This window comes from Sebastes fasciatus, chromosome 21 (genome assembly GCF_043250625.1).
Source record: "Sebastes fasciatus isolate fSebFas1 chromosome 21, fSebFas1.pri, whole genome shotgun sequence".
In the NCBI taxonomy this organism is placed as follows: domain Eukaryota; kingdom Metazoa; phylum Chordata; class Actinopteri; order Perciformes; family Sebastidae; genus Sebastes; species Sebastes fasciatus.
In genome coordinates, this window is record NC_133815.1 from 5,476,247 (window position 1) to 5,503,751 (window position 27,505).

The 27,505-nt window shown below is 42.0% G+C and overlaps 1 protein-coding gene across 2 annotated transcripts in view; it reads left to right on the top strand.

The window, feature by feature from the left end:
- Nucleotides 1–16,987, top strand: part of gpr158a (G protein-coupled receptor 158a) — a 78,070-nt gene extending 61,083 nt beyond the window's left edge. Inside the window, exons 6-12 of one of the 2 annotated variants that reach the window (XM_074622066.1) lie at nucleotides 3,909–4,018; nucleotides 5,482–5,720; nucleotides 9,098–9,236; nucleotides 12,752–12,857; nucleotides 13,644–13,790; nucleotides 13,892–13,975; nucleotides 14,392–16,987. In XM_074622066.1, the coding sequence (XP_074478167.1) occupies nucleotides 3,909–4,018; nucleotides 5,482–5,720; nucleotides 9,098–9,236; nucleotides 12,752–12,857; nucleotides 13,644–13,790; nucleotides 13,892–13,975; nucleotides 14,392–16,239 (2,673 nt within the window). In that variant the 3' untranslated portion in view covers nucleotides 16,240–16,987. The remainder of the gene's footprint in view (nucleotides 1–3,908; nucleotides 4,019–5,481; nucleotides 5,721–9,097; nucleotides 9,237–12,751; nucleotides 12,858–13,643; nucleotides 13,791–13,891; nucleotides 13,976–14,391) is intronic. The other variant, XM_074622067.1, reaches the window with a different exon arrangement.
- The last annotated feature ends 10,518 nt before the right edge of the window (nucleotides 16,988–27,505 follow it).

Genomic DNA, 27,505 nt, shown 5'->3' on the forward strand with positions numbered 1-27,505 from the left:
CTCATGTTATTCCAGGTAAAAATACTGTTTTTGTGAAAGGAGGCTGGTCTGGTCTTGAAGACCGCGATATAACGGCTTCAGTTCCTTGTCGGAAAGGGCTGTCTGATGGTGAGGTAAAGCAGTGAAAATATTCTAAATATAGTGTACACTTATTTCCAAACTTAGCACAGCTAACTCAGCTAGTGCCAGGGTTCACATTATTCATAACTAGGGCTGTCAATCAATTCAAATATTTGATCGCGATTAATCGCATGGATGTCCATGATTAATCGCACGTTTTATCTGTTCAAAATGTACCTTATCAACATGGGAGTGGGCAAATGTGCTTCCTTTAATGCAAATGTATTTATATATTTATTATTGGAAATCAATTAACAAAACAAAACAATGACAAATATTGATCCAGAAACCCTCACAGGTACTGCATTTAGCATAAAAATGATGCTCAAATCATAACATGGCAAACTGAAGCCCAACAGACAACAACAGCTGTCAGTGTGTCAGTGTGCTGACTTGACTATAACTTGCCCCAAACTGCATGTGATTATCATAAAGTGGGCACGTCTGTAAAGGGGAGACTCGTGGGTACCTAGAGAACACATTTACATTCACAGATCTTGAGGTCAGAGGTCAAGGGACCCCTTTGAAAATGGCCATGACAGTTTTTCCTGGCCAAAATGTAGCATAAGTTTGGAGCGTTATTTAACCTCCTTGGTGAGGAGCATGACGTGGTTGGTACCAGTGTATTCCTTAGGTTTTTCTAGTTTCATATGATGTAAGTATCTTCACTCTATCTTTAGTCCGCTACAACCTCCGAAAGATCGGTTGCGTTAATGCGTTAAAGAAATTAGTGGCGTTAAAACGAATTTGCGTTAACGCATTAAATGGGACCTCAAGAGACAGAAGTGATGCTGCTTGGATTCAAGGAAATCTGACAAGTCAGGAATGCCCATACTAGTCCTGATGGCAAAAAAACTTTGTGTATTAACCAACTTTACAGACGCAGTCTGACTCATTGTTGGTAAGTGTTGAACCTTTAAATAACTAAATCTAAAACTTTTACTTTGTTATTTTGACCAGTGAAAACAAACAGCAGGTGAGATCACTCCATTAACAGAGAAGCTAAATGTGTTAAAAACTTTTCATAAGGACTCATCAGATTGTTTGGAGTCGAGGGAGGGATGCTGTTGATATCACCTCCCCGTCTCTATCTCATCACAAACAACACCATCCTTAAACCGGCTCGTGATAGAGATCCGGATGCCATTTTGTAGTTAATCTAAAAAGTAGTCATGAGCTGCGTTTTCCCTCTGTGCTGTTTTACTCATCTTCCTGTGCCCTCTTTTGTCCCTGCAGACCAGAAATGTGCGTCAGCAAGTTGCTCAGCGTTGGGCCCGGCCTGCTATCTCTTCATCGGCTCCTGTCCCTCTGTCTCTGTTAAAAAATAAAGAACGCTCTGAGGAGCAGTCAGGCATTATTTAGATATCGTCTTTGACCTCTGAGTCTCCGTGGATAGTCTAAAATGTAGTTTCAGAGGCTTTTCCATCCTGCCTGGAGTAGAATTTCAGCATGAAGCGTCCTGTATGCATTTAAGATGAATAACTCTTTATTTGCTTTGTGCTACATTCCCTTTGCAAAGCTGAATCAACTGGATCAAGCTTTGTTTGAGTCAGAAGTTTCTGTGTTTGGCCGCCCGGCGTCCGTGAGCAGATGAGGATGTGGGCCACCCTTTCTCCCGTGGGGTCCTCGGTGTCCCTCGACTGACTCAAACCTAGTGAGCAAAAATATCCACATGCCTGCGTCTCCTCCGCAGCCTGAGGGAACGTAATAATGCCTCGGCTAATCCGATTAACATTAACAATCCCACAGGGGAAATCGCTGCACATCTGCAACGGACAGATAATTATGTTGCCTCAGATGTTTGTTTCTTTTTTTGTGTGTGTGTTTGTTTTGGCGCTTTTTTATGTCTTTGGAAGACCATCAGTGTTTTGGTTTTGTTGTTGTGGGCTTGGATGGACACCATTTCAGTGTGTTTCTAGGTCTTTGTAGCAAACATTGGTGGATGGATGCCCTCCTCCTGGTCTCAAGGGCAAGCTTTGTATCATGTTAGCAGGCTCAGATAGATCTGCTGTTTTGAGTAATGCCAAGGATGGTTATGAAACAACACTGCACTTCACCGACTATGTTTACATGCACACTAATATTCGGAATATGACAATATTCAGAGTTTGATACGGGTCAGGTAAACATCTTGTATATTCTGAATTAGGCCTTGTTGCAAATGGAGCGTTTTCCGATTAAGACATGTGGGATATGCCGCTATTATTCAGGTTTTAGGAGCATTCTTTGGACAGTTTATGGAGATGCATGCCGAAAAGGAAAGCCCACATTTCTGGTCAGAAGGAGAAACACACCTACTTTAAAACATTATGAAACACTTCGGACATCAACAGGTTTTTGCGCGAATATCTCAACGTCGACCTTTTTTAGGAAGGTGGTTAAAGGAATGAAAGACAGAGGCTGTTTTTGTACAGTCGAACAAGAGTATATGCACGGCTGCATGTAAACCGTTGGTAATAGGTGATAATGATGAATGATGGTAATAGCAGATCCAGTAATAGTATTAGTTGTACTACTCACAGTAATTACAGTTAATGTTGTAAAAGTAGAAGCAGCGTCAGTAAAATTCATGCTAATGTTGAAATTGTCTTCTCTCTCTTAGCATTTCATCCATTAAGTCTTACATCGGAGACATCATACTGTACACAGTATGCCAAAATGCTTAATTGCTGCATTATGCAATGATTGCACATTAAGGACTTGTTTACTTGTGCGACTTGAAAGGATATCACAGCACTGGCTGCACCATTGCAATGTGTTCGAGGCAGTTTGGCAGACAAGCAGTGAGTTGTTGTGGGGGGTAAAGCTCACCCTGCTGATGAAGACCATGTGACAGGGAGTGAAGCCTTGGAAAAAGCTAATAAGTTCGACCTTGTGTTGGGATTGTTTTGTCAAAAACCTATTTCAAAGTTTAAGAATGAACCTTTAGGCTTGATTTTTATAACATTTAAAATTCCCTTTGATAGTTTGATGTTTGCACAGAAAGCGGAGAAAGTTAATATTGTTAGTGTAAAACAACATTAGAAGGTTTTGAGGAGGGGAGTATTCAGTAAGTAAGACACAAAAACGGTCCGCAAGAGTCCGACGTCAGAGCTGCGCCCATAGCAACGGTCTACTATACATAGCAACGGTCTGTTATACAGAAATTACAGACCGCAGAACGCCATGATTGATCAATCAGAATGGAGTATTCAACACAGCCGTGTAATAAGATGAGTCATGGTACGTGTCCACAGACTCTGTCCTTTCCACGCGTACTATTCATTGTCTATTTAAGCAGCCGTGCAATGCATTCTGCTAGCGTGGCAGCGCAATTCAAGAGACGGGGCGTCACGTTGGCTGCACCTCATTTGCATAAACTTGAGATCTAGGCTACTTTATGCAAATCAGGGGCATACCATATTGGTTTGAAAGCTGGGAGCAGCAGCCCACGGAGGGAAAGCGTTCGTCCAATCAGGTGCCGAGTGCCCTGTGGCAGCCCATCAAGCGTCCAATGCGCCCCTGTGGACACGTACCATAAGGGAGCAGGTGACTGGTGGCAGTGAGTTAATGAGTGATGCAGAAAACTATATGAGCCCACTTGTGCAATTTCTGGATGCTACAAACCAACATTTAAATACTGTTCAGAGAGCCGTCCACTGAGAGCAACTTCCCACGACTTTGTGCTTAATTTTCCAGGTTTAGAGGGCCCATTATCATTGAGAGAACTCTCACAGTTGAATGTCACTCTTACTTACTTTTTACTTTATCTGTTCACGTTATTTAAGGCTCCTTCTGTGCTCTTGCAGGTCGGGATTCTCTATTTCCAGCCGAGTGTTTTCCGCTGCATCCTGCTGCGATGGGTTCGACTGCTGGGTTTCGCTACCGTCTACGGGACACTGACTCTTAAGTTGTACAGGTAACACACACACACACACACACACACACGCGCGTCTACACAAAAACATTTGTCCAACATCGTTATCCACCCCAGGAAATCGGATTACATTGACCTCTTTAAGTGCAATTACACTGTGTCTTACATCTTAACGCCTTGTAAAAGTAAGAGCCTTATGAAGTGTCGAGGCAGCATGTTCCTCGGCTAATTCATCACCAGACACTGCTGCACATGTTTAGTGGTGGATTCACTGCCTCATTAAGTGGAAGAGGGGATACGCCAAGTAAAAGTAATTAAGAAAACACGGGGTGCTTTGGCCCCAAATGATCTCCATATATAACGCCGTATTGAATGATGGTTGGCAAGAGGCAAACTGAGAGACAAATGTGTGTGAGATCAGAGGAAGGGAAAGGACAGCTGGAGGATATAGTGAGGGAAAAGCAAGAGGGGGGGTTATCCAGCGCTGAATGGCTCATAATGAGACGGGGGGTCTGCTGTATTTAAAGTAATGCACTTGAAATTGTTCATCTGAGGGGCTTTTTTGTCAGGTGAACCTGTCAAAAAGGCTTAATGAAGATGCTGATTAAGAGGATGTGGCTAATGCGAGCGCGAGCCGGGTAAACCCCTTAGAGGTGCAAGTTAACATATTGCACAGATCAATTTTTGATGGGGGGCTCATTAGTGGGGAGCGCAGTGGACACTTCATCAATGTGCGTGAAGGGCACAGCCTAAGAATAGCGACGGCTGGTTCATGTGTTTTGAGAACAGTTTAATTCCTGTTACACAGTCTTTGTGTTTTTATACTGTCATGTTGAAATGCTCAGAATAACTGCTCTTAATAACGAGAGATTTCTGCTGCTTTTTATATCAAAACTAAAGGAAAAATAACACATCTTTAGATACTAACTCTTTGCTTTAGGGCATTTATTGTGTATTTCTGGGCTTACTTTTCCAATGTGGGTAATTTGCCTGACAAAGTCACTCATATGAGCTTTGACTGATCTGGTAGCCCTATTGGCCCAGCATTCGTCAATTATTCATGTGACCATTTTCTGATGTGCCACTTCTATATTTAAAGAGGACCTTTTATGATTTTGTGCTTTTTCTAGGGCTGTTAAAGTTCATTTTAACGCCACTAATTTCTTTAACGCATTAACATGAGAAATGCATAAGCAAAGCTAGAGGTACATTAAACTCAGTAGATCAGAATGCATTTGCAAACACAAGAAAAGAAACTTTCCCTTTTACCTCTAGCTCTTGTTTTTTGCTGTCATCTTGTATACCTACACATAGTGACAGCATACAGGATATAAGGGTTGCTGAAGGGAATTCTGGGAAATGTATGAACTCACTAAGACAAGTTGGCCTCAGGAAAGTTTGGGGAAAGAGAGTAGAGAGGAAGAAAGGATTTGAAATGCTTCTGCCGTAATCTACGATGAGGATTTCTTGTTGTTAAAGTGAGCTTCTCATCTCCTCCCCCACAGGGTGCTGAAGGTGTTCCTGTCCCGTACAGCCCAGAGGATCCCCTACATGACCAGCTGGCGAGTGTTGCGTCTGCTGGGCATCATCCTGCTCATCGTCTGCTGGTTCCTGGTGGCTTGGACATCTGCCGTCTGTCAGAACCCGGACAGGAAGTTGGCTCTCATCGACGTGGGCTACACGCCCGACGGGCTGCAGTTCAGCATGTGCCTGCTGGATCGCTGGGACTACATGATGGCTGTCGGTAAGCCCAGCTAATGCCCTCTGCCTCCATAGGGTGTTGTGAATTTATTAATATCCACTGAACTCTGTGTGTGTGTGAGCACCACAGCGACGGGGTTATTTGAGGTACTCATGGCGTAAAATCAAGAAGTAATTTGTTTGGCGTGATAGCAGTTCAAAGAGAGTGAGAAGCTGGATGAGTAAAGCAGTTTGCCTCCATCTACATTTGGCATACGTTTCCCAAAAGTAGACATTAATCCTCTCCACCGGGTGCTTCACTTTTGGATATTTTCCTGTTTTGTGCGCGGAGGAGAGCAGCCGCCGATAAAGGCAGACGAGAAATCAAAGATGCTCGTAGGGGAGCGGCATCTCGCGTCGAGGAAATCTGCATGCTGTTTTTACATCTGCTGACTCAGGCGTAAATGAGAGAGAACCGTGGTCCTTTTTGACTTCTGGGAAAACAGACGGACCCCCAGCAGAGCCTCCACGCTGTGATACTGTATACTGAAGGCACATTTTCATTCTGTTTATTAGGAGGTAAAAATAGGCCGGTAATAGGGAAGTGCGAGTCAGCTCTGACGTCGCCTATATGCAGCTCATAAATTACACGCACACACACGGAGACGCAATAAATCTTTCTGATTTAGAAACCCACACCTGCAAACCCTCGCAGTCAGGGGTCTAATTGTAATACATTTGACTTTCTTTTTTTTTGCTTTACAAAAAGCTAGTTTCAAACCAGTAAGGATTTATTGTTTAGCCCAAGTATGCACAACAAAACTGCATCGTCAGCGTTGCAATGATGTGTTCATTTAATCTAAAACATTATATTCCATTTAATTACATTTCTCTCATATTCCTGCAGAACCACCAGCATTGTTGTATGGTTTATGCTCCATAAAAACAGCCTTTTGGTCAAGTCATTTATTTCTTGTACAACTTTTAAAGGCGCCTTATATGAAGGGTTCATAAATCGACTTTGGTAATGGTTAATACATTGTTTAGTAATGTTTATAGACTTTAGACTTTAGACTTTATTGTCCCACAGGGGGGGAATTCTCTTCCACAACAGCACACGATGACACAGTAACAGTAACCACAACAGCGACAACAACAGAAAATGATGGACAGCAATACACACTCATCGCCTATTCAGCGACGCCTGTTGTTTAAGGCGGCTATGACTGCCGGCATCAAGCTTTTCCCAAAGCGAGCCCCGTTGCACCTCAGTGTTCTGTACCGGTGCCCGGAGCGGGACATTATAGTAAAGGAGGTGATTGAGTGGGTATGTGATGTCCTGTGCTATTGAGATTGCAATGCGTGCAATGGCTTTGTTGTTTAGTTCTGTGAGGTTGGGTGCGGGGAGACCAATTATTCTGGCAGAGGTGTTGGTTATGCGTGTGACTTTTGCTCGGTTGGTGACGGATAACATGTTAGAAAAAGCAGGAGGAACAGTAGAGTAGGATGGGCTGGATAACTGGTACAGCAGTAGGAGGAGATGGGGGGGCAACATAAAGTCCTTTCAGTTTGCGGATGACTGATAGTCATTGGGATGTTGGTCAAACCTGAGTTTATTGTCCAGTCACTCCGAAGGTATTTGTAGCTACTTCAACTATAGATTATATACATAGATTATAGATTAGTAAAGCCATTATTAAGAATAACTGTTGGGTTGCCATGTTATGAAAATCGCTTTGGCTGGTTTCACACCTTCTAATAAGCAATAATGAATCTTAATATGTTGTTAATAAAAGGTCCAGATGCTCTATAAAATCAAGCAAGTGTCATACTGGAGGAGTATATACACCAGCCAGAGAGGTTTTCAAACCAAAAGTTGCTCTTATTAATGGCATAAAACTGATCTATTACGTGTTACTGTACTCTATTTACTCAAAATAGAGACGAGAGTGACTTTGCGTGTGGCAAACAGGAGAGCAAACAGTTTTTTGACCGCAGTAGAAATATTGTTTTTGAAAGGCTAAACGCCAACAAATATGGATTGAAGCAAAATATTTCGTTAGATAAAAACATTTTTGGAAATGATTACATCTATCTTTTGTCAACAACAACAATGCTCTGTAGTTACTGGAAATGTTTGGATCGCACAAATCGGAAACAGTCCTACTGTACGCAGCAACCACTGGAATCTAATTCTACAAATAGCATAATAATATTGACTATTCACCTGTTTGAAACCGGTACCGACAACGTTTTATCTTCACTTCACCTGTCTCTCCTCTGCTTCGCTCCGTGTGTTTGTAGAGAGGCTAAGCTCCGCAGAAGATATTACTGATCGTGGGGCGACACTGAAGAATGAATATAAGGGAAACACTGATTAGTGTAGCGTAATCTTTATCTGCACCTCTGCAGAAATACCGGGTTTAAAAAGAATGAATGGACATGCAAAAAAAACAACCTCGCACAGTAATCAAATGTTGTTCGAAGCTTCGAGCTGTTCGGTACAACCCTACTAGAAACAAGTTGTTGTCAATAGGTAACTGGTTGAAATATTTAGGTTTTATAATATAAGGTTTTAGGGCTCAAATATAACCAGAAATGGATTTGCTAGATGTGGATTATTTTTGCTTTCATTCATTTTAGATATCTTGACCTTCACATGCCCTCACACAACCTCAACAAATAACACCTTTATGAGTGGACAATTGCATCTAATGCTCCCTGTTGTTCCTGTTGTGATGAATACATGTGATTCACTCCCCACAGTTAAAGCAGACGACACTATAAATGTGAAAATAATGACAACAGGTTTTCATGGAAAAAAAGCAGCATGTTTATTGCTGTGGAGCCGCTACCTTAGAGACATTACATGGGGTTGCCATGGAGGTGCACAGGGATTCAGTTATTGTCCAGAGAATACAACCACAGCTGTTACAAATGAGTTTGATAGCGTGTGTTAAACAGGGCATTTTTCCTGTGTACCTGTGTTAATAATAATAATAATAATAGCTTGGATTTATATAGCGCCTTTCATGAAACCCAAGGACGCTTAACAAAGACATAAATAAACACAACAAATGTAACAGTAGCTAGAGGCCATAGGCCTTGGTAAAGAGGTGGGTTTTGAGGAGTCTTTTGAAGGTGTCCAGAGATGGTGCGTTGCGGAGCTCTATGGGGAGAGAGTTCCAGAGGGTGGGGGCTGTCACACTGAAGGCTCTGTCCCCAAAAGTTCTCATTCTTGTGTGAGGGACGGAGAGCTGACCCGTGCCTGAGGATCTAAGGTTCCGGGGTGTTGCACAACAGTTTGCACCAGCTCCATGAGAGCACTGAACTGTGGAGCGGCTGGTTGGCCTGTAAAGCCTGTGCACCGCATATAAATGATTGCTTGGCCCGTGTGTTCATTGCGTTCACCACCTCTTTTTTTTCAATCTCGCTCCACAGCTGAGTTCCTCTTCCTGCTGTGGGCAGTGTACCTGTGTTACGCTGTGAGGACGGTGCCGTCGGCGTTCCACGAGCCTCGCTACATGGCCATCGCTGTTCACAACGAACTCGTCCTGACGGCGATATTCTACGTCATCAGGTGAGAACTCCTCCTCCCAGTCTTCTGGATTCCTCAGTGGGTATATGTGAATTAAAATGATAAAATTGAATGCATGAATATCAGAGATGGAGATGGAGAGGCAAGTGAGAAAATATATACTCTGGTCCCCGCTGGGAGCCAACACCAACGCCACGCTGCTGGAGGCCCAAGCCGTATTGCTGGACCCACTGGAGGAAAGGCAGGCACGGGAGAACCAGAACCAGGACTGAGCGGGGAAGACTGTCAGATCATGCTGCTGTAAAATGAGAGGTTTTCTAAAGGGACTTTGGTGCTCGGCAACACAATTCAATTCAAATGTGTTTCCGAGGTGAAAAACATTTTTTTCCAGGATCCTATTTCCAGGTTACTTTTTTTCATCTGTGAAAAAGAAATGTTTTTTGTCAGGATAATGTGTTTGTTGTTGTAATTAGGGCTGTCAAAGTTAACACGATAATAACGCGTTTTGTGTTGTCAATTGATTTCAAATAATAAATATATATATATGTTTGCATAAAGCAGCATATTTTCCCACTCCCATGTTAAGGTTCATTTTGAACAGATAAAAAATTTGATTTATTTACGATTAATCGCGATTAAATATTTGAATCGATTGACAGCCCTACTCTAAACACAATGTACATATATTGTATGTTAGCAAGTTACGTAAATTAAAGCTCAACCTGTTATCACAGAAGGAATAAAACAATTAAATAGATTATCCTGGCAAAACCTTTTTTCACCTGTTCTTAAGTCATAATCACAGGAGATAAAACAATTTAGATCGGACTTTTTCCTCATTTGCCTCTCAGGGCTTCTGTAGATATCTCAAAACCTCAGCAAAAATATATATATCTGCATGCCCAGGTACTACTAGGTATATGGATATAATTTGGTTCATTTGTGTGAATTGATCCTTTAAACTTAGACTGAGTAAATCACAGGAAAATGTCATAAATATAAATTCCTGGCACTATCTTAATAGTCGTGGTACAGTAAGCCCATCTGGGGCTTTAAGGAGGATAAAACAAACATAATTACTAACAAAAAGCATCTTCAACATGCAGATGCTGTCACTTACATTCACAATATGTTCCACATTTACTTCATATTTAATATCATCGTCTTTGATTGCCCTTCGCTGTTGTCATTTTGATGTTCCCGTCCTCCAGTAGATGTCTCATTTCCATCATATATAGGCTACCGCACGAGGCTCTGTTCATCTGGGAGTTGTGTTTTTTTTTTTATTGGAGTGAAATCGGCCGTCTCCCTCCAGTATACATGTCAAATATCTGCAGCGTGCAGTTTATAAATGAGGCGTTTCAGCTGACACCGCCGCCGCCATTCCTAGCTGGAGTCCCCCTAATTGAGAGCTCAGCTCCATCACATTATTTACTAATGAACCATGTCAGAATGATTTATGTTTTTTTTCTTTTCAAGATGGCATAAATAGCTTGAATTATAGGCAGACATTTTTCAGTTATAAATTAACATCCATTACCCCCAAAAAAAGTGTTTCATCGACGTATAACCTGAAATGAGAGCTTTTAACGGTTTTGATGGTATTTGAACATCTGGCTCTTTGTGATTACTGTGCCAACCCTTTTTAATCTGCCTCTTCAGCCTTGTTGTGAGGCTTTTCTCTCTGCAGAAAATGGCCAAATGAGGCCTCTAATAAATTGGAAAGTTGCCTGGTGTGGCTAGTTATTCTGACTGGCTGCCACAAGAGACCGCAGTGTACACTGGGGCTTGTTAGAAGCATCCGGCGTCCATTTGTGTTGCTCACAGAACCGGCTATTTGATCCCACAGTGACCAGTTAAAGCTTCCTTTGTTTGCTGTGGTAGTCATCAGGTTTTAGCCGGGTCCAGGTGTGAGTGTGGAGGAAAATGAAAGGAGCTGGAGGTCGAGGCGTGAGGGATGGGGGGGTGTTTCAGTGAGACGCTGCAGGCTGAGAGGAGACAGCACGCCAAGGTTATTAAATCCTCATCTGCACAGAAACTCCTCACAAAACAGGAACGACAGAAGACTTCAAAGCTTTGGGACATTCCTGGACCTTTGCCTTCATTCACGCCTCTAAGCTATTACCGCATAACTGTTCGTTAATTAGCCATTTGCCAACTTCAACAAGAGCCTGCTAGATGACATTTGCTTAGATAGAGGCTCTATGGTGGTTGAATTAGCATCTGACAGGTCATACCTGCATACCTTTAGTGCACACGAGGTCTCACAGTGATGAAACAGTGGAGCGCTATTATTGTTTCTACCTATAATTATCTTATTTTACAAAAACTGCTGCACAGCCCGGTGTGTCTGATGTATAAAGAGGCTGAATCTTGTGGCCAGATCAAGGTCGCTCCTCTTTTATTGTGAATCCAATTCAAAGAATGAGGAAAATATTGTGTCCTTGCCGGCGAAAGGCTCACCCAAGTGGAACATTATACGAGGCAGTGGAGTTGACGCCGAGACAGACAGTGTATAAATCTACTTTGGCTGAAAACACATTAAGTCTGCTGGGCTCCGTCTCTCCCGGCTCCATCTGTATCTAAGAGGTTTACTGCAGACAGAGCGACGTGTATGAATATCACTGCATAATTTAGTCACACTTCGCTGCGTTCGCTGTATGTGCTTTTGGAATTTGACAATCCGCCATCATAAAGATGTTTAGGATGTGTTTATTAACAAAACTGTTGTACTGGAAAGAAAATGTGAGTACAGATGTTAAAATACACGGTGAGGTTGAGCAGCTTGATTAATGACTCTGCATTATTATTATTATACATACTGTAGTATAACCATAGAAATAGAAGAGGAGTAGAACGGACATTCCCATTCAAATCAACTAGCAGGCAGGGCCGGCTTAAGGCATAGACCATATAGGCGGTCGCCTAGGGCGCCACCTTCTGGGGGGCGCTGGTCGTCCTCTTAAAGGAGGTAACAAAGGAACAAAGAAAGAAAGTAAGAAATACAGTTTTCACCCCGTAACTCTCGTTGTAGTGAAACTGACTAAACACTTTTAAGTCAACAATATCAGGGACCAATTGTTTATTTCTAGTATAATAAATACAGTTATGCATGTAAATGTTTATGTGTACCGTTGTCATTGCAACCAGAGACCGTTCAGAAAGGAGGCAGTGCACTGGGAGTCAGTTTCCTGTATCTGTGTCACGTGGCACGTAGCTAACTAGCCAGCAAGCCGTCTCCGGAGTTGCATCTTCTCTCTTCCCGGCGAGCTGTGACCACACTTTACAGCCCCACTGTTATCACCATGACAACTAACAAAAATGTTCTTTTGTACGAGTCAAATGACCACGGAAAACAGTCCTCTGTCCGTTCTACACCTATTCTATTTCTATGAGTATATCTAATAGTAAATCTATCTGCAGCCAGTCAAATATTTGATTAGCATTAGCCAAACATCTGGATATCTCTGTTCTTGTATTACTACTAGATTATATTTCTCTCTCTTCCCTGTTTCTCACATCATGTACATCTTTGTTTTGTCTTTACGTCCTGACAGGTTCACTCTTGCTCCGGAGCTCCATCCAGACTGGATGCTGCTGCTGTTCTTCACCCACACCCACTTAACTGTAACAGTAACACTGGGTCTACTACTCATCCCCAAGGTAAACATCAACTAACAACAACTGGAATGTTGCTTTTCTTTAAGACTAAATGTTAGTACAGCCCTATAATTAAACAAATGCTCATTTTTCATTTCATTTAATATTTTATTTTGTTTTATTTTAAGACGATAAAACTGTCAATATTATATTTTTTTCTTTATTATCAACAAATTCCATGAAAAGGCTGTCCAGCCGAAGCCCGATGCGTCATTGAAAGTGCTTGAATTTATATATTTTGTGCAAGAATAGAAAGTTATTTTGCTATTTTTTTACTTAAAGTTAGTGAGTAGGTTACGTTTTGCTTCCTGTCTCTCGCAGTCATTGTTTCACGCGCCACCTGCCTCAAGAAAGTGTGACGATCACGCGCGCATAAGGGATTGAAGTCGAATGATGCAGGTTAAACAGCGGCAAGCAAGCGTGAAAGCTAACATTAAGCTAACCTTCAGCTAAGCCTGGAAAATGTAAATTGTTCTGCAGCTGTGCCACATAATTGATGTCTTTAAAAACGGCGGCTCCGTAGCACAGATGTTTAATTTAACGGCCTGTTGCCTCCACTCCTCTCTACTTGTGTCTCTTCCTCGCATCTCAGGTGGGAGGGACTAAGATGCAAGGAAAGGAATCAAGGATGTACAAACTGAGAAATGAGAAGATGTGATCTTTTCATGAGATTTGTTGACAATTAGAAAGTTATAATATATTATTATTAATTAATTTACTAGATTACAATAGCTTCATTATTGTTGATTTTTTTTAAATAAACAGTTTTGTTCTTCTTCACTCCACTAGTTCCTGTTCGCTGGCACCCACATGAGAGACGACATAGCGTCTGAGGCCTACGAGGACGAGCTGGACATGGGTCGTTCTGGGTCGTACCTCAATAGCAGCATCACATCAGCGTGGAGCGAACACAGTCTGGATCCCGAGGACATCCGGGTAAGCGGCGTCTCCTTTAACCTTTCCGTCTCCATTGATTAACCTGGTGACATCTGTTGAATCCCCCAAAAATACTGAGCAATGGCAGTTTTTTATTGCAGACACCAGACGAAATGGGCCATCTCAGTTCTATTAATGGCTGTGGCGTAAGGTCTTGCGACAGTCTTTGGGAAAAACGTACCAACGTGAGCAGAGATTTCTGTTTGTCTGTTAGAGCTGAAGAAGTCTCTCGACCAAAAGATTTGGGTTTATTTACCAGAAGAAAATTCATCGTATCGGATGAGACAGAAACACGATAAATTAAAGCTTCGAGGCTGTTTCAGACCTAACATTAAAACACCATGTCCTTATTTGATGCTGTCCAAGACTGTCCTTTCTTTGCTTTTCTTTCAGCACGCATGTGATCTTCCGTAGTGCATCATTTAACAACCGTTTAGAGTCACGTGAATCTGTACTGCATGTTCTCTGTGCAGTAGAATGTCTGCTTTTTCTGTAACAGTGTTTTGATTGGAAATCCCTTTTTTACGTAAATGTGATTATTTGTTCTAAACGTGCAACTGATCGCTTTGCTTTCCCCCTTGATTCTTTAACGAATATGTAGGAGGAGCTGAAGAAACTTTACTCCCAGCTGGAGATTTACAAGAGGAAGAAGATGCTGGCGAACAACCCTCATCTCCAGAAGAAGCGCAGCTCCAAGAAAGGCTTGGGTCGCTCGCTGATGAGGCGCATAACTGAGATCCCGGAGTCGGTGCATCGGCAATGCAGCCGCGAAGACAAGGAAGCTGGAGAACACGGCAGCAACCGCAACAGCATCTGCATGATTAAGAAGAACCCCTTCGATCCGGCTCACCCGGTGAAGCCGGCGAAGGAGGAGACGCTCAAGAACAAGGTGTTCTCTCTCAAGAAGTCCCACAGCAGCTACGACCACGTCCGCGACCAGAGCGAAGACTCCAACAGCTCGGCGACAGACAAGATGGAGGTGACCCCAGCTGAAGGCTCCCTGCTGGATACACTCATGGGCAAGAAGCTGGTCAAGAAGCAGTCCAGTGAGAATATGGGCGTCCCCAGTGAATCTACGGAGTCGGTTCCTTTGGTGTGCAAGTCCGCCAGCGCTCATAACCTCACCGCAGACAAGAAACCGATTCATCCTAGACCCTCCATGCTGCAGAAGTCCCTCAGTGTCATCGCCAGCGCCAAAGAGAAGACTATGGGCTTGACAGGAAAGACCCAAAACACAGAGGAGAGCAATAAGAAGAGTCAGCCAAAGAGCCAAAGGGCCAACGCAGAGCCGGAAAATGAGTGTCAACCTAAGATGATTATTAGCCAGTCGGTTGAGTACAAACAGACGGCGCCGTTGGGCAGGATCATGAAGCAGCCGGTGAGCAGCAGCCAGCCTACAATCTGTCCCGACCCGGTCAAGGGGAAAGACCTCTACGATCTGTCTGAAGTGTGTCCCTGGGAGGTGGAGGATCTGCCGACTCCGTCTGAAAACAAGGTCCAAAAGCATGTGTCCATCGCACCAGAGGAAACCACGACGGTTCACGGCGGCAGCACCAAGGGAGGCAAATCTCAGAAGCAGAAAGCTTCTGATCAACCTCCGTCGAGCCGGCATTCAAAGGAGATTCAGAAGACGACCGCTGTGCGAGCGGACGTTTGTCCGTGGGAAGACGGAGGCGAGAGTCAAGTGGAAAGCTCGAAGCAGCAGACGTACAGTCAGGCTAGCAAACCTGCTAAGACCCAGCAGCCGACAGAAAGCTCCAAAACACATCGGGTAGAGGTTTGTCCGTGGGACTTCGAAGAGGCCCAAAAGACAACAGAGTTAGCTCGCTCGCCAGATGTGACAACACAAAGAAAAGGCACCTCTCCTGTGGATGTGAAAGGGAGAAGTCCTCTTTCAGATCCACCCAAACCAGGAGGCTCGCTCCAGCCGCCGTCTTCAAAAGTCGATGTGTGTCCCTGGGACTACGACAGCACTGCCGAGGCTCCGAGTTCAGAGAGGACGCCTAGTCCATCTCGAGCACCCCAAACGAAGGAATCCCTGTCAAAACAGAAGGGTGCCCCTTCAACAAGAACAGTTGAGAAAGAGAAATCAAAAGACGCTGATGATGAGAAAAGTAGAACAAAAGCTAAGGACAAGAGTAAATCTTCAGAGAAACACGCGAGCCAGCAAAAAGTGGCTGAGGTATGCCCTTGGGATGTAGAGAGTCTTCAGGAAGTGCCGGTGGTAGAAAAAAGGAAAAGCGCGAATGTCGGAGCAGCCAAAGCAAAGCCGGTTGAAGTCTGTCCGTGGGATTATGAGGATACGTCAGATAAAAAGGGTACAGACAAAAGTCCTTCTGTGGTGAAACAGAGCAGCCCGAATCCTAAAGGCGGAGCTGCGATTGCTCCTAAGAAGGCAGATGTTTGTCCCTGGGACTTTGAGGATAGCACATCGAGCAAGAAGGCATGACATTTAATGGACCACTGAAATTATAGTTATTGATGTATACTTTTTTTCCACTTTGAAATCGTTAAATATTACCTTTTACTATTAGTGCGGTGACTTGGAAGAAAAGTTGATCAAGTTCCACAAGTTGCCTTCCTTTCCGAGGTTTTGTTCCTGTTTTACCTATTTTGAAAATAAGTAAAATGTACAAAAAAACAAAACGGAGTCATGACGAGCATTCCAGATTATTACAGGAAAACCCTGCAGATAAATCTTAGACTAATTATGCAACTTCTGATTCAGCCTTTTCACTTCATGAGCAATGTTGAAAATCTGCATTCATCATGTTCTGTACTCAGTCAACGTGGTTCTTTTTGTGCATTAAAATCAACACTTAATGGACTTAAAGGGATAGTTCAAGTGTTTTGAAGCGAGGTTGTATGAGGTACTTATCCATAGTCAGTGTATTACCTACAGTAGATGACGGTCGGCACGCCCCAGTTTGGAGAAGCAGACAGGAGTTACCGTACTGAACCAAAGCAATATACTGCTGTGGACGGGGCTGGCAGCAAAAAGTATTTTAGACACCTCCAATATCAGTTTAAGTGTTCTCTGAATTTAGAATATTTTCTACGGTTTACCTTGCTGTGAGACAGCCCTTTCCGACGGGGAACTGAAATAGTTGTATCCATCTGCTGCTCTCGCCAAAGCCACCATACTCCATTGAAAAAAACTGTAATTTTACCTTGCAGAAAACAAAACCAAAGTTACACAACAACAAACAAAAGCCAGGATTCCACCAAAGGTTCCTGGGACATTTTGGCCCTTAGAACTACTTTTAAGGAACTAGAAGGTTCTTTCAGCCCGTTATTGTCTGCGTTTTCCACCACGGTCTAGAAATCTGTGAAGATCAGGCAAATTAGTCCTCTGACGTGACGAGGGCTGCTGGTGGTCATAGCAGTAAACACACTTTGCAGTCTGCAGTTCAGCGAGTCCGCCTGTTTCATCTAAAAAACACGCTATAAGAAAAACGTTGTCTCTGCAACAATATTTTCTGCTGTATGTATTGATTGATGCACGTTGGATGTAATGAATGAAATGCAGAGGAGGAAAATGAAACTAAGAGCGTCTGTCTCCACAGTAAATCATCTGTTGAGTCACTGATGGTTATTTATTTGTGCTTTAGATCGTTCACGTCGACGACGAAACAATCAGAAAACAACATTTCTTTCTCTCATTCACAGCACCGCCGTGCCGTCTGTCTCCCTGTAATGTTACCACTTGCCCTCACAATCTCTCTTTCGCTCTTTTTTTATCCATAGTCCCTGGTCCCTGCGGTCGAAAACGCAATGAGTTCCTCAAAAGGTTTTTAGTTCCGGGGGAAAGTTCCTGCGGTGGAAACACAGCTAAACTAACCGATCGAGGCAGCGGTAGACCAGCAACTCCCGTGGTCTGCGACATAAAATGTCAGTTTTTTTTCAATGGAGTCTGGTTGCATTGTCAAGAGCAGAGGTAACGGCTTCAGTTTCCCATCGGAAACATGTCTGACGGCAAGGTAAACCTGCGGAAATATTCCATACACTTAAACTGATATTGATTTCTTTAGGTGGGCCTTTCTTTTAGGTCTCTAAAATATGTTTTAGTATATATGTATTTGCTCCCGTGCGGCAACTCCTTTCTGCTTCTCCAAACTGGGGGCGTGCCAACCATCATCTACTGTAGGTAACACATTGACTATGGAAAAGTACCTCACACAACCCCACTTCAAAACTCTCCCTTTAAGATATGACATGATGATAGGAGTTGCAGAGACAAAGAAGTATGAAATTAAAGTTGATGTAAAAAAACAGCAAAAAGTGAAAGCCAGAGAATAAGGGAACATCTGCAGAGAGAGATGTTGGTCTTAAGGCGTTAATTTATCAGTTTGTGTCCAACTCTCGGTACAGAGAAGACCTAGTGAGGAAGTCAGTCTATAGCACTTTAGCCAACTCCATAAATCAAGAACCGAGGACAGTCTCTGTTCTTCTTGTACATTTTCTCATCTTATTTTCAACCTCATGGCATGATACCACACAGGACATCACACACACCGACCAAACTTAGACATGTTTTTGTTTAGATCTATTTAATTGTAGTTCTCGGCAGATTAAAATGCTTCCAAGTCTGCGGAGATGTACTGTATGTGCCTAACTAACTAGCATTGTCTTGTATCAGTCTGAAGTGAAGCGACGTGGCTTCTCCTTCAGCACTTTGTGACGGTGAACTATATAAACAGCATGCACAGCCAGGTGTCGAGAGTAGTTGGACCCTACCGGTTTGTCAACTGTTGACAAATATATAATGTTGTTTTCTTTTATAATACCAGAAACACTCTTTTTCCTGCTTTCATATGTCAGGGTTCAGGGTGGTGAAGACTATGTGAGAGCAGCATTAACATGAATGTGTGTGTCAAAATGGCTCATATGTACACTGTAAAAAGTAGGGATAGAAAACTACTGGAGGGATACAGAGGAATTCATTTGCACCAGCTTTATTTATGAATCCAGCATGGGTCTTTGTGTTGGCTTGCACCAAGTGTGTGTGTGTGTGTGTGTGTGTGTGTGTGTGTGTGTGTGTGTGTGTGTGTGTGTGGACACAATATCATGAATTTAAAGTGAAAATGTAATTCTGTAGTTGAACCTCTGGAGTCTGATACATGATCAAGTCTTGGCAGCACTTCCTGTCCTCACACTCCCTCTGTCGCAAAAACACCAAAACTAACATTTCATTTAAAAAAATTCTAACTTGGGTTTTATTTTCTGAGTTTTGGCTCATGACTCCAATTAATAACAATAACATTGTACTTGCTGAGACCTGGAACTGAGGCAATATCACTACAACAAAGTCCAATGGGGGCAAGAAACACAAGCCAGGAAGTATAAAGAGCATTAAAGTCTGCATAGGGGATGCCGGGGTGGACAGGTGGGTCCAAAAAAACTGGACTTTGACCCAGAAGACCGCTGTTCGTGTCCCGTGTGAAACCAGAAGTCAACGTTGATTTATTTGTTCCGTTACTTCCATACTTAAATAACGTCACCTCCGTAGTTATCTTAACCTAAACTCTGATCTTTCTCTAGACCTAACTAAGTAGTTTTGTGGCCTTAACACCGCCGGGGCTTGAGCAGACGTAGGAAAACGCACGAAAAATAACAAAATAACATTTCGTAAGATATCATACGAACCGTTGAATGAAGTGGTTTAGATAATTTGGCCAGACTGTCTGATCACGTGACCTGTCGTGTTTCCTGTCTTGTTGCCTTATTTCCAGATCTTAGCAATTACTTTGGTGAGTACAATGTTTTCATAACTGATAAAAACAATGATCATAACTACAAAAATAAAACCCAAGTTTTTATGAAGTATCCTTTAATATTTTAAAATACTAATATTACTATACGGCCATTATACAACGGCAGTATTAGCACCACACTGCCATCAGTTTACTTTTTACGTTTCTATATTGAAAGTAACGTAATGCATGTTGTTCCCAGTTTAAAGCCCCATCGATTAATGAAGATGATCATTTTTAGAATTAAGCTCAGCGACGTGGTTATCAATTAATAATCTGACTAAACCTTTTGAGGGTTTTGATTTGTTCAGTGTTTTGTATCAAAATGTCTAAATATTCATCATGCACTAACCAAATGAGAAAAAAAAGAAATCTCCAACTTATATTTAAAACAATACTAAGGAAAACTATCAATATAGCATCTACGGTACTTTATGGTATCTTGTGAATGTTGTCACTGATCGTAATTATCTATAATTGCTGTCAAATTCCTCAATATCCGAGCTCTGTAGGAGTCCTTTCTAACTGTGGTGAAATAAATAAAAAAATCAGTGCTTGTCAGTGAGAATTTAACAACAAACAGTTCTTCAATGGCTAAATTTCTTTGGCACAAAACAATCCAGTGACAAAATATTTGCAGCCGGTCTCCTCCGATTTTGTTTAATTCTACAGCTATCGCCTCTATAAACATGATCTAGATGCTGCGTCTGAGAAATCACCTCCTCCGCCGACCTGTTGGGGGCTCGTCTGAAATATTTCAAAATGTGCAGTGTTTGCCTTGCAGCGTGAGATTTGTCACCACCGCTGCTTTATGAGCTCCTTTAGGAACGCTGTCTGATAATAACTGTCAACGTGCATGGATGGATTGTAATGATTTTGATGGATCTATGTGATATTTATGAACCACATGCTAGGCGTCATCCATCATATGCATTGTGGTAGCGGATGCAGGATCATACCAGGGGACCCCTCGTGTGACAACGACGACATTTCAAAAGCCCTTTTTTCTTTTTCTTTAAGTGACTTTGGAATCACTGCCACGTTGGATTTTTACTGCCTTGGATGATGAATAATATGCTGTATGTTTTTTTTGTCCTTGTAGGAAAGCTATTTTAAATGAGGAGATGTGTTTATTTTATTTTGAAAATCTACTCAACCGTATATTGAGCTCATACAGGCTCTGAAACAATTATAATTTTGGTGAAATTTAATCTATTTGTTTAAAACATAACAAGCAAAGAAGGTTTCTTTTTTCTGGTGTCAAAACTTTATTCATTTAGGCATTTATTTATACTTTTTACACACTTTGGCCCATGAGATCTCCAGATCAAAGAAACACGATTACATTCATGCTGTTTTAGAGCAGTGGTTCTCAACCTGGGTGTCGGAGATAATTTCAGGGGGTTGCCAGATGGTTGTGGAGACAAAAATAAAAGAATATATTAAAAAATTACATATTTAAAACTGGGGGAACTTTTGTAGCTATACCTACGAAAAGTAATGCACTGTAATTTGTATACTGTATATCCCACGAAATCAATGCGTATTTAATCCACGTTATCATGAACCAGGAAGTATGAAGAGCGACAAACGCCACATAGGGAGGAGGTAAAGGTATTTATGTGTATTTATTTGTAACTTCCGTTCTTAAATAACGCCACTTTCGTAGTTATTTTAACACCAAACCACGATCTTTTCCTAAACCTTACTAAGTAGTTTTGTTGCCTAAACCTAACCAAGTTGTTTCCTGTGAAGACGGAAGTTTATTTTGAAAAGACTGTATGCCCAGGAGACCGCTGTTCGTGTCCCGTGTGAAACCAGAAGTCAAGTAGATTTATTTGTCACGTAACTTCCGTTCTTAAGTAACGCTACTTCAGTAGTTATTTTTAACACCAAACCACGATCTTTTCCTAAACCTAAGTAGTTTAGTTGCCTAAAAATAGCCACGTTGTTTCCTGTGAAGATGGAAGTTTATTTTGAAAAGACTATGCATGTAATGAGCAGAAATTGACGCGTGTTACTGGATATTCGTAGGAAAATGCACGAAAAATTTGGAATAACTTTTCGTAAGATATCGTACGAACTGTTGTATGAGGATACGTAGACCAGGAATATAATTTGAGAAAATGTCACAGAACGCATCACAAATCCACAGAGCCTGGAGCACGTTGGACAACGCCTATAGGTGCTAGCTGTTCAAACCAAACAAAACTGGGGGGTCGCGACTCAGAAAGGTTGAGAACCACTGCCTTAGAGCAGAAAATAAACAATGCGATATCCCTCCATTACTCTCTGGCATACGTCACGCTTTCAGTTCAATCTACTCTGTTGTTTGATTTGCATAATTTCAGATAGTGTGCTTGCTATAGCATCCTTCAGTTGTCTGTGTACTAACTCGTGTAAACATAACCGGTGTCTGTTTCCCTGGAGATGATCATTGTGTTTTAGCCGTATCATCGATGAATCAGTGACAGTTTGACCCTCATATGGACACCATTGTTCTTGTACCATCCTGACATAGACGACACTGTGTCCCGTAGCTCTTTGTCCACCTTTACGTTTCATGGTGCGTTCTGTTGGCTAGCTGCTTTCATTTAAACCTCTCTTCTCTCGTGACCAAACCAAGTCACCCGACGGCAAACACAACTACTACTATTGCTACTACTACTATTCAATGCTGTAACGTCGTAAATCTTGCTCTTGTGGCTTCTGCATGAATTCAAGAAAAAAAAAATAATAATAATAGGACCGATGTTTCACTGCCCTTGATAGAACAAAAAAGAAAAAAAATTATCTTTTATGGACTGTTACAAGTTGTATAGTGAGTGATACTGTCCCTAACCCACTGTATTATGTGCTTGTTATGACTATTGCTCTATGACAAGCTTATAGCATCAATATATGGGAATATTTGGTAGATTTATATTGTGTTATATTGTGATAGCATGTACATAAAAGATACCTCCTCTGCAATAAATATTTATATGAAAATGAAACGCGTGCTCCGTGTGTTTCTGAATGTTTTACTGCAGTTCATTTTCAATCTGTTCCTACTTCCTAAGAATATATTAAAATTAAAATTACATATTTTAGACGTTTCGCAGATATACCTATGAAAAGTAACGCACTGTATTTCATATATATCCCATGAAATCAATGTGTATTTAATCCACATCATCATGAACCAGGAAGTATAAAGAGCGACAAACGCTGTGTAGGGAGGAAGGGTGTATTTATCTGTCACGTAACTTAAATAATGCCGTTTCCTGTGAAGACGGAAGTTTATTTTGAAAAGACTGTATGCCCAGGAGGCCCCTGTTCGTGTCCCGTGTGAAACCAGAAGTCAACGTTGATTTATTTGTCACATAACTTCCGTACTTAAGTAACGCCACTTCCAGTTATTTTAAGTTATTTTAACCAAAACCGAGATCTTTTCCTAAACCTAACTAAGTTGTTTCCTGTGAAGACAGAACTTTATTTTGAAAAGACTGTATGCATGTAACGTGCACACGGTTGGTCAAGCAGAAGTCAACGTTGATTTATTTGTCACGTAACTTCAGTACTTAAGTAAGGCCACTTTTGGATCGTTTCCTAAACCTAATCCTAAAGTTGTTTCCGGTGAAGACAGAACTTTATTTTGAAAAGACGGTATGCATGTAACATGCAGATATTGACACGTATTGCAGGACATTCGTAGGAGAATGTACAGAAAATTAAGAATAACTTTGTTTAGACTGTTGTAGCTGTACCTACGAAAAGTAATGCACTGTAATTTGTATGTATCCCACAAAATCAATGCGTATTTAATCCACGTACTCATGAACCAGGAAGTATAAAGAGCGACAAACGCCATGTAGGGAGGAGTACTTCTCTACTAATACTTCTCTAATCCCGCGGGAAGATGATACAAGACACTCCCATGATGCATTTGTGCTTAGTAATCACCCCTGTGTCAGGTTTATTTGCTTATTCCTCATGTAGACATGCAGTCGGAGAAACCGTGGCCTTTAAAAGCCTCATGCATCAGAACCACTTCAGGATATGCGCGCCTTGGCGACTGTCCTGAAATGCTTTTATGGCTTGATGTGGTCCTTTTGGATGGAGATCAATGGCGGCTCTGCAGGGAGCGAGAGATACAAGATGCTATCAAACGCTGACTCCAGACCCCTGCAGAAAAACTGAGCGCTGCTATTTTCCAATCCCAAAATAATTATTGGCCAAGCTGAAATTATTTATTCCCTGAGCCGAAGGGAAAATCATGTCTCGCTCTATTAATACTTTTTCAACCCTATAAAGTCGGCATAATGAGAAATTCATGAAACAGACGGTGTCACAAGTTCTCTCTATGAATATGGCAGTGATGCAGCCGAATAACGTTTCAAAAGGGCGCTGTGTAAAGCAAACATGTTAGCATTGATTCCTGTTTACAAGAGCACTTTCGGAGCCTTTCTAATAAATAGAAGATCGATACCGGCTGCTGCAGGGAACTGAAATAGAGAAACGTCAGAGAAGAGAACAGTTAACTCTGAGATATAACCTGTGACGGGAAGATTCGGTAACTATTGATGCTCCATTTGATATTCATTACAGTGAGATAGCAGTCTTTCCATAAAGAGAGAGTACGTATAACATTTAAAGCCGCTATAATAGATATCTTTTATAATAACAAAGCTTTATAGTGAGTTTCAGCTCATTGTTTAGCTGTCCGGCTGCAACTTTACTGTTCTGGTTGATTCTCATGGCTCTCATAGTGTCATTTTCGGCCACAGCAAGCAGCCTTTTTTTGCGAAAAAGCTCTAAAAAGCCATTGTACACTACTGTATCTGCTCCAAACAGCAGACGGACACAGTTAGAGACTAGCTGGTGAGCATAGTGGAGCACTTAGCTGCTAAAGTGCTGAGATATTTCCCCTCATCAGTATGTTATCAAAGCCCCTAAAAACTTGGTTTCAAATCATGTTTTTCTTTATAACAAAAACTTTAGATAAGCAACATTCAAAGTTGCTAAATGCGAGATTGGGAGCAATTATATCGTCTCCGCACAGCTCTCAACATGGCGAAAGCTTGAGCGTAGTTAGCGTTGCTAACAGCGCTAACCATGCTAACCATGGTATAAGTGTTAACCTGAGGGGGAAACGGAGGGTTGGTGCTACGCTATTGCGACGATGCCGTCGGTCGGGATGGTGTTATAACCGCCGTATGAGAGCAGAGCAGAGCAGCGGCCGTGAGCTAGACTAAAAAGCATGTGTGGCCGGACGACCAGACGTCTCTTTCCCAATGGAAGTCTATGGGAAAAAGTATTTTTGGGCCCAATAGCATCACGTGGCGGACACGGAAGTTGTAGTACCGCCTTTTGGCCACTAACAAAATTGAACAAAACAAACAAACAAAAACAACCGGCGCTCTTCCTGGGGGCTTGATGTAGATACGTACGTGCTAACTGGCCGTCAACTGTTCTCTTTGCGGTGTGTTCAAGTACAACTTGTCCGCCAAGACAAAGAGGCAACACTACAGTCGGCATTCATTGCCGCTAGTTATTTGATGTCGTTTTGGTGTGTCTGGGCGTTAAACGGCTCATTCTGAGGTAACGAAAACACAACGATTATTAGTTTCAGGTGATTAAACACTAAAGGAAACATATTTGATAATATTATATTCAATTTCTGCTAATAGATCCGCCTAAATGTTACACATACATGTTCCTTTAAATCCCATAAAAACAGCAATCACCAAGTCAATGAACACTGAAACCAGACCCTCCCTCACTACTGGAGCCTGCAGATGGACTGTAACTGTAAGGGGTATATGCCGTATGTCTACCAAGCATCCACAAGTTTCATTTATACAAACAGAGAAGTTCTATAGACAGAAATAATCTCTTTGTTTCAATGAAACCTCAATAAGAGAACAGCCACTTTGTGCCAACAGACACATCCAACAGAGTCCTCTGGATCTCCCATGGTGCATGTGAGAGTGGACGTTTGTGTTGTCTTTTCGGGACAGCGGGACACATCCTCCAGCGTGGCGGGACATATCTGTCGGTGCTCGGTGCATGAATCACAGCGTTTTGTGGGAAGAGATTGAGGAGGTGGGGGAGGAGGACTCATCTGTCTTTCAGATGCATGGACGGTCAGGAGGGAGAGGGTGGTGGTGGTGGTGGGATGTGGAGGACATGTCATGTGATGTGGTGGACTCATGACTCATAAATAAGGGTTGTGTGCGTGGGGTGCACCCAGTGGGAGACGTACACATGTGGAAACACACACTCTTGTGTGACTTCTACCAGAAATCATGTAGTTTGTTTTGCCAACACATTCTCACTCCCAACTTGTCAAATACCGCCGCTTGGTCAGCGCCCCTCGCCATCAGTGACCGACGCAAAAGGTACCGCTCTTGCGTTACTTTTGGATGGACCAGAGACGGCGTGTCCATATCTGCTCATTACATGCACAGTGTCTTTTCAAAATAAACTTCCGTTTTCACAGGAAGTTAGGTTTAGGCAACGCAGCCACTTAGTTAATGTTAGACTGACGTGACAAAGTAAGACAACAGTTTCACACGGGACACGAACCATTTGATGAGTTGGTTGTGAGAACGGGTTGGTTTGCACCAAAGTATTCATATTGTCATACATGCTTTTTTTGGACTTTAGGTTAACTGACCCTTTAACAAAACACTCTTGCACAACCAGAATTGTATTTAATGTTCTCCTGAATTTGATGCTTGATGCATTGTAGCAGCTCATCTTGTAGTGTTTGACCTCAGCCACCCACCAGGTCCTCTTCCTCCATCCTCTGAAGCCACTCTCTGGTCTGGACTCCTACACTCCTGCCTCAGTGGTGGCTTCATGGTTAGAGGAGCCCCTGGTGATGTGAGCATCCATGACTCACAGAGAGCCTCTGTTACGCTCCTCCTCCGCCACCACCACCACTACCACCTCCACAGCTGGCACATACTCCACACATTAACACATTTATGTCCTCGCAGGTACACACTTCAGTTACTTACGCATGAAGAGGTCGTCCAATGATTAATTCTTTTGCCAGCATCAGGAAAATGTCCTCGTTTGACTGCTGCACAGATGCACAACTGGAAACACAGCTCTTCTAAAGCTTGAAACTGGCGTCACTCTGCTGCTGTATTTCGTAGGTTAATCAGTTATTAGCACCTAATGACTCATCTGCGGAGGACTGACGAACTAATGTCATGTGAAAATATCCATAAACATGTCTGTGCAACTGACTTCATCCAAAACTAAAAACTGAACTGACATTCACACCTTTAATTCACATCTTCTGGGCATTTTGAAGGATTAATCCTGAGGATCAATATGTGATATTCAGATAAAACACAACAGAAAAAGGCTTTTTATTTGGATTGAGAGGTCGAAACTTGGGATCAACTGAGGCCGGCGCTCAAAATTAAGGATGTCCCGGGGACAATAAAAATAGCACCTGGGATACAAAGATTATTATTATTATCTTTACAAATGATATTATTACGTTATGCGTCATGGAATATATATATAATTTTATAGAGTGGTACAAGAATGTGTCCTAAAACCCGGAAATGAATGAGCATTTTAGCACTTTCGGTTCCCTCGTCTGGAAGTCAATGGGTATAGTTAGATGCCTGAAATAAGGTCTAATTTAATTAATTTAATTTAATTTAATTTAATTTAATTTAATTTAATTTAATTTAATTTAATTTAATTTAAGGTTAACACATGCTTGAGAGATTTTGTTCTACGATATGTCAGTAAATATCCCACTTGTGAATTTCGAAGCTTTTATATGTCTTAAAAAAGGCGGTTGCTAACAAGTGTCTAAATGAGACTACTAAATGTCACCACGTAGTTCGTTTATAGCCTAACGTTAGCTTTTTACTTCTGCCGATTGCATTCACATTTAAAAAATCATAAAAGTGGTGTTCATTTGTGGAGATTATCTAACGGAACAAAACA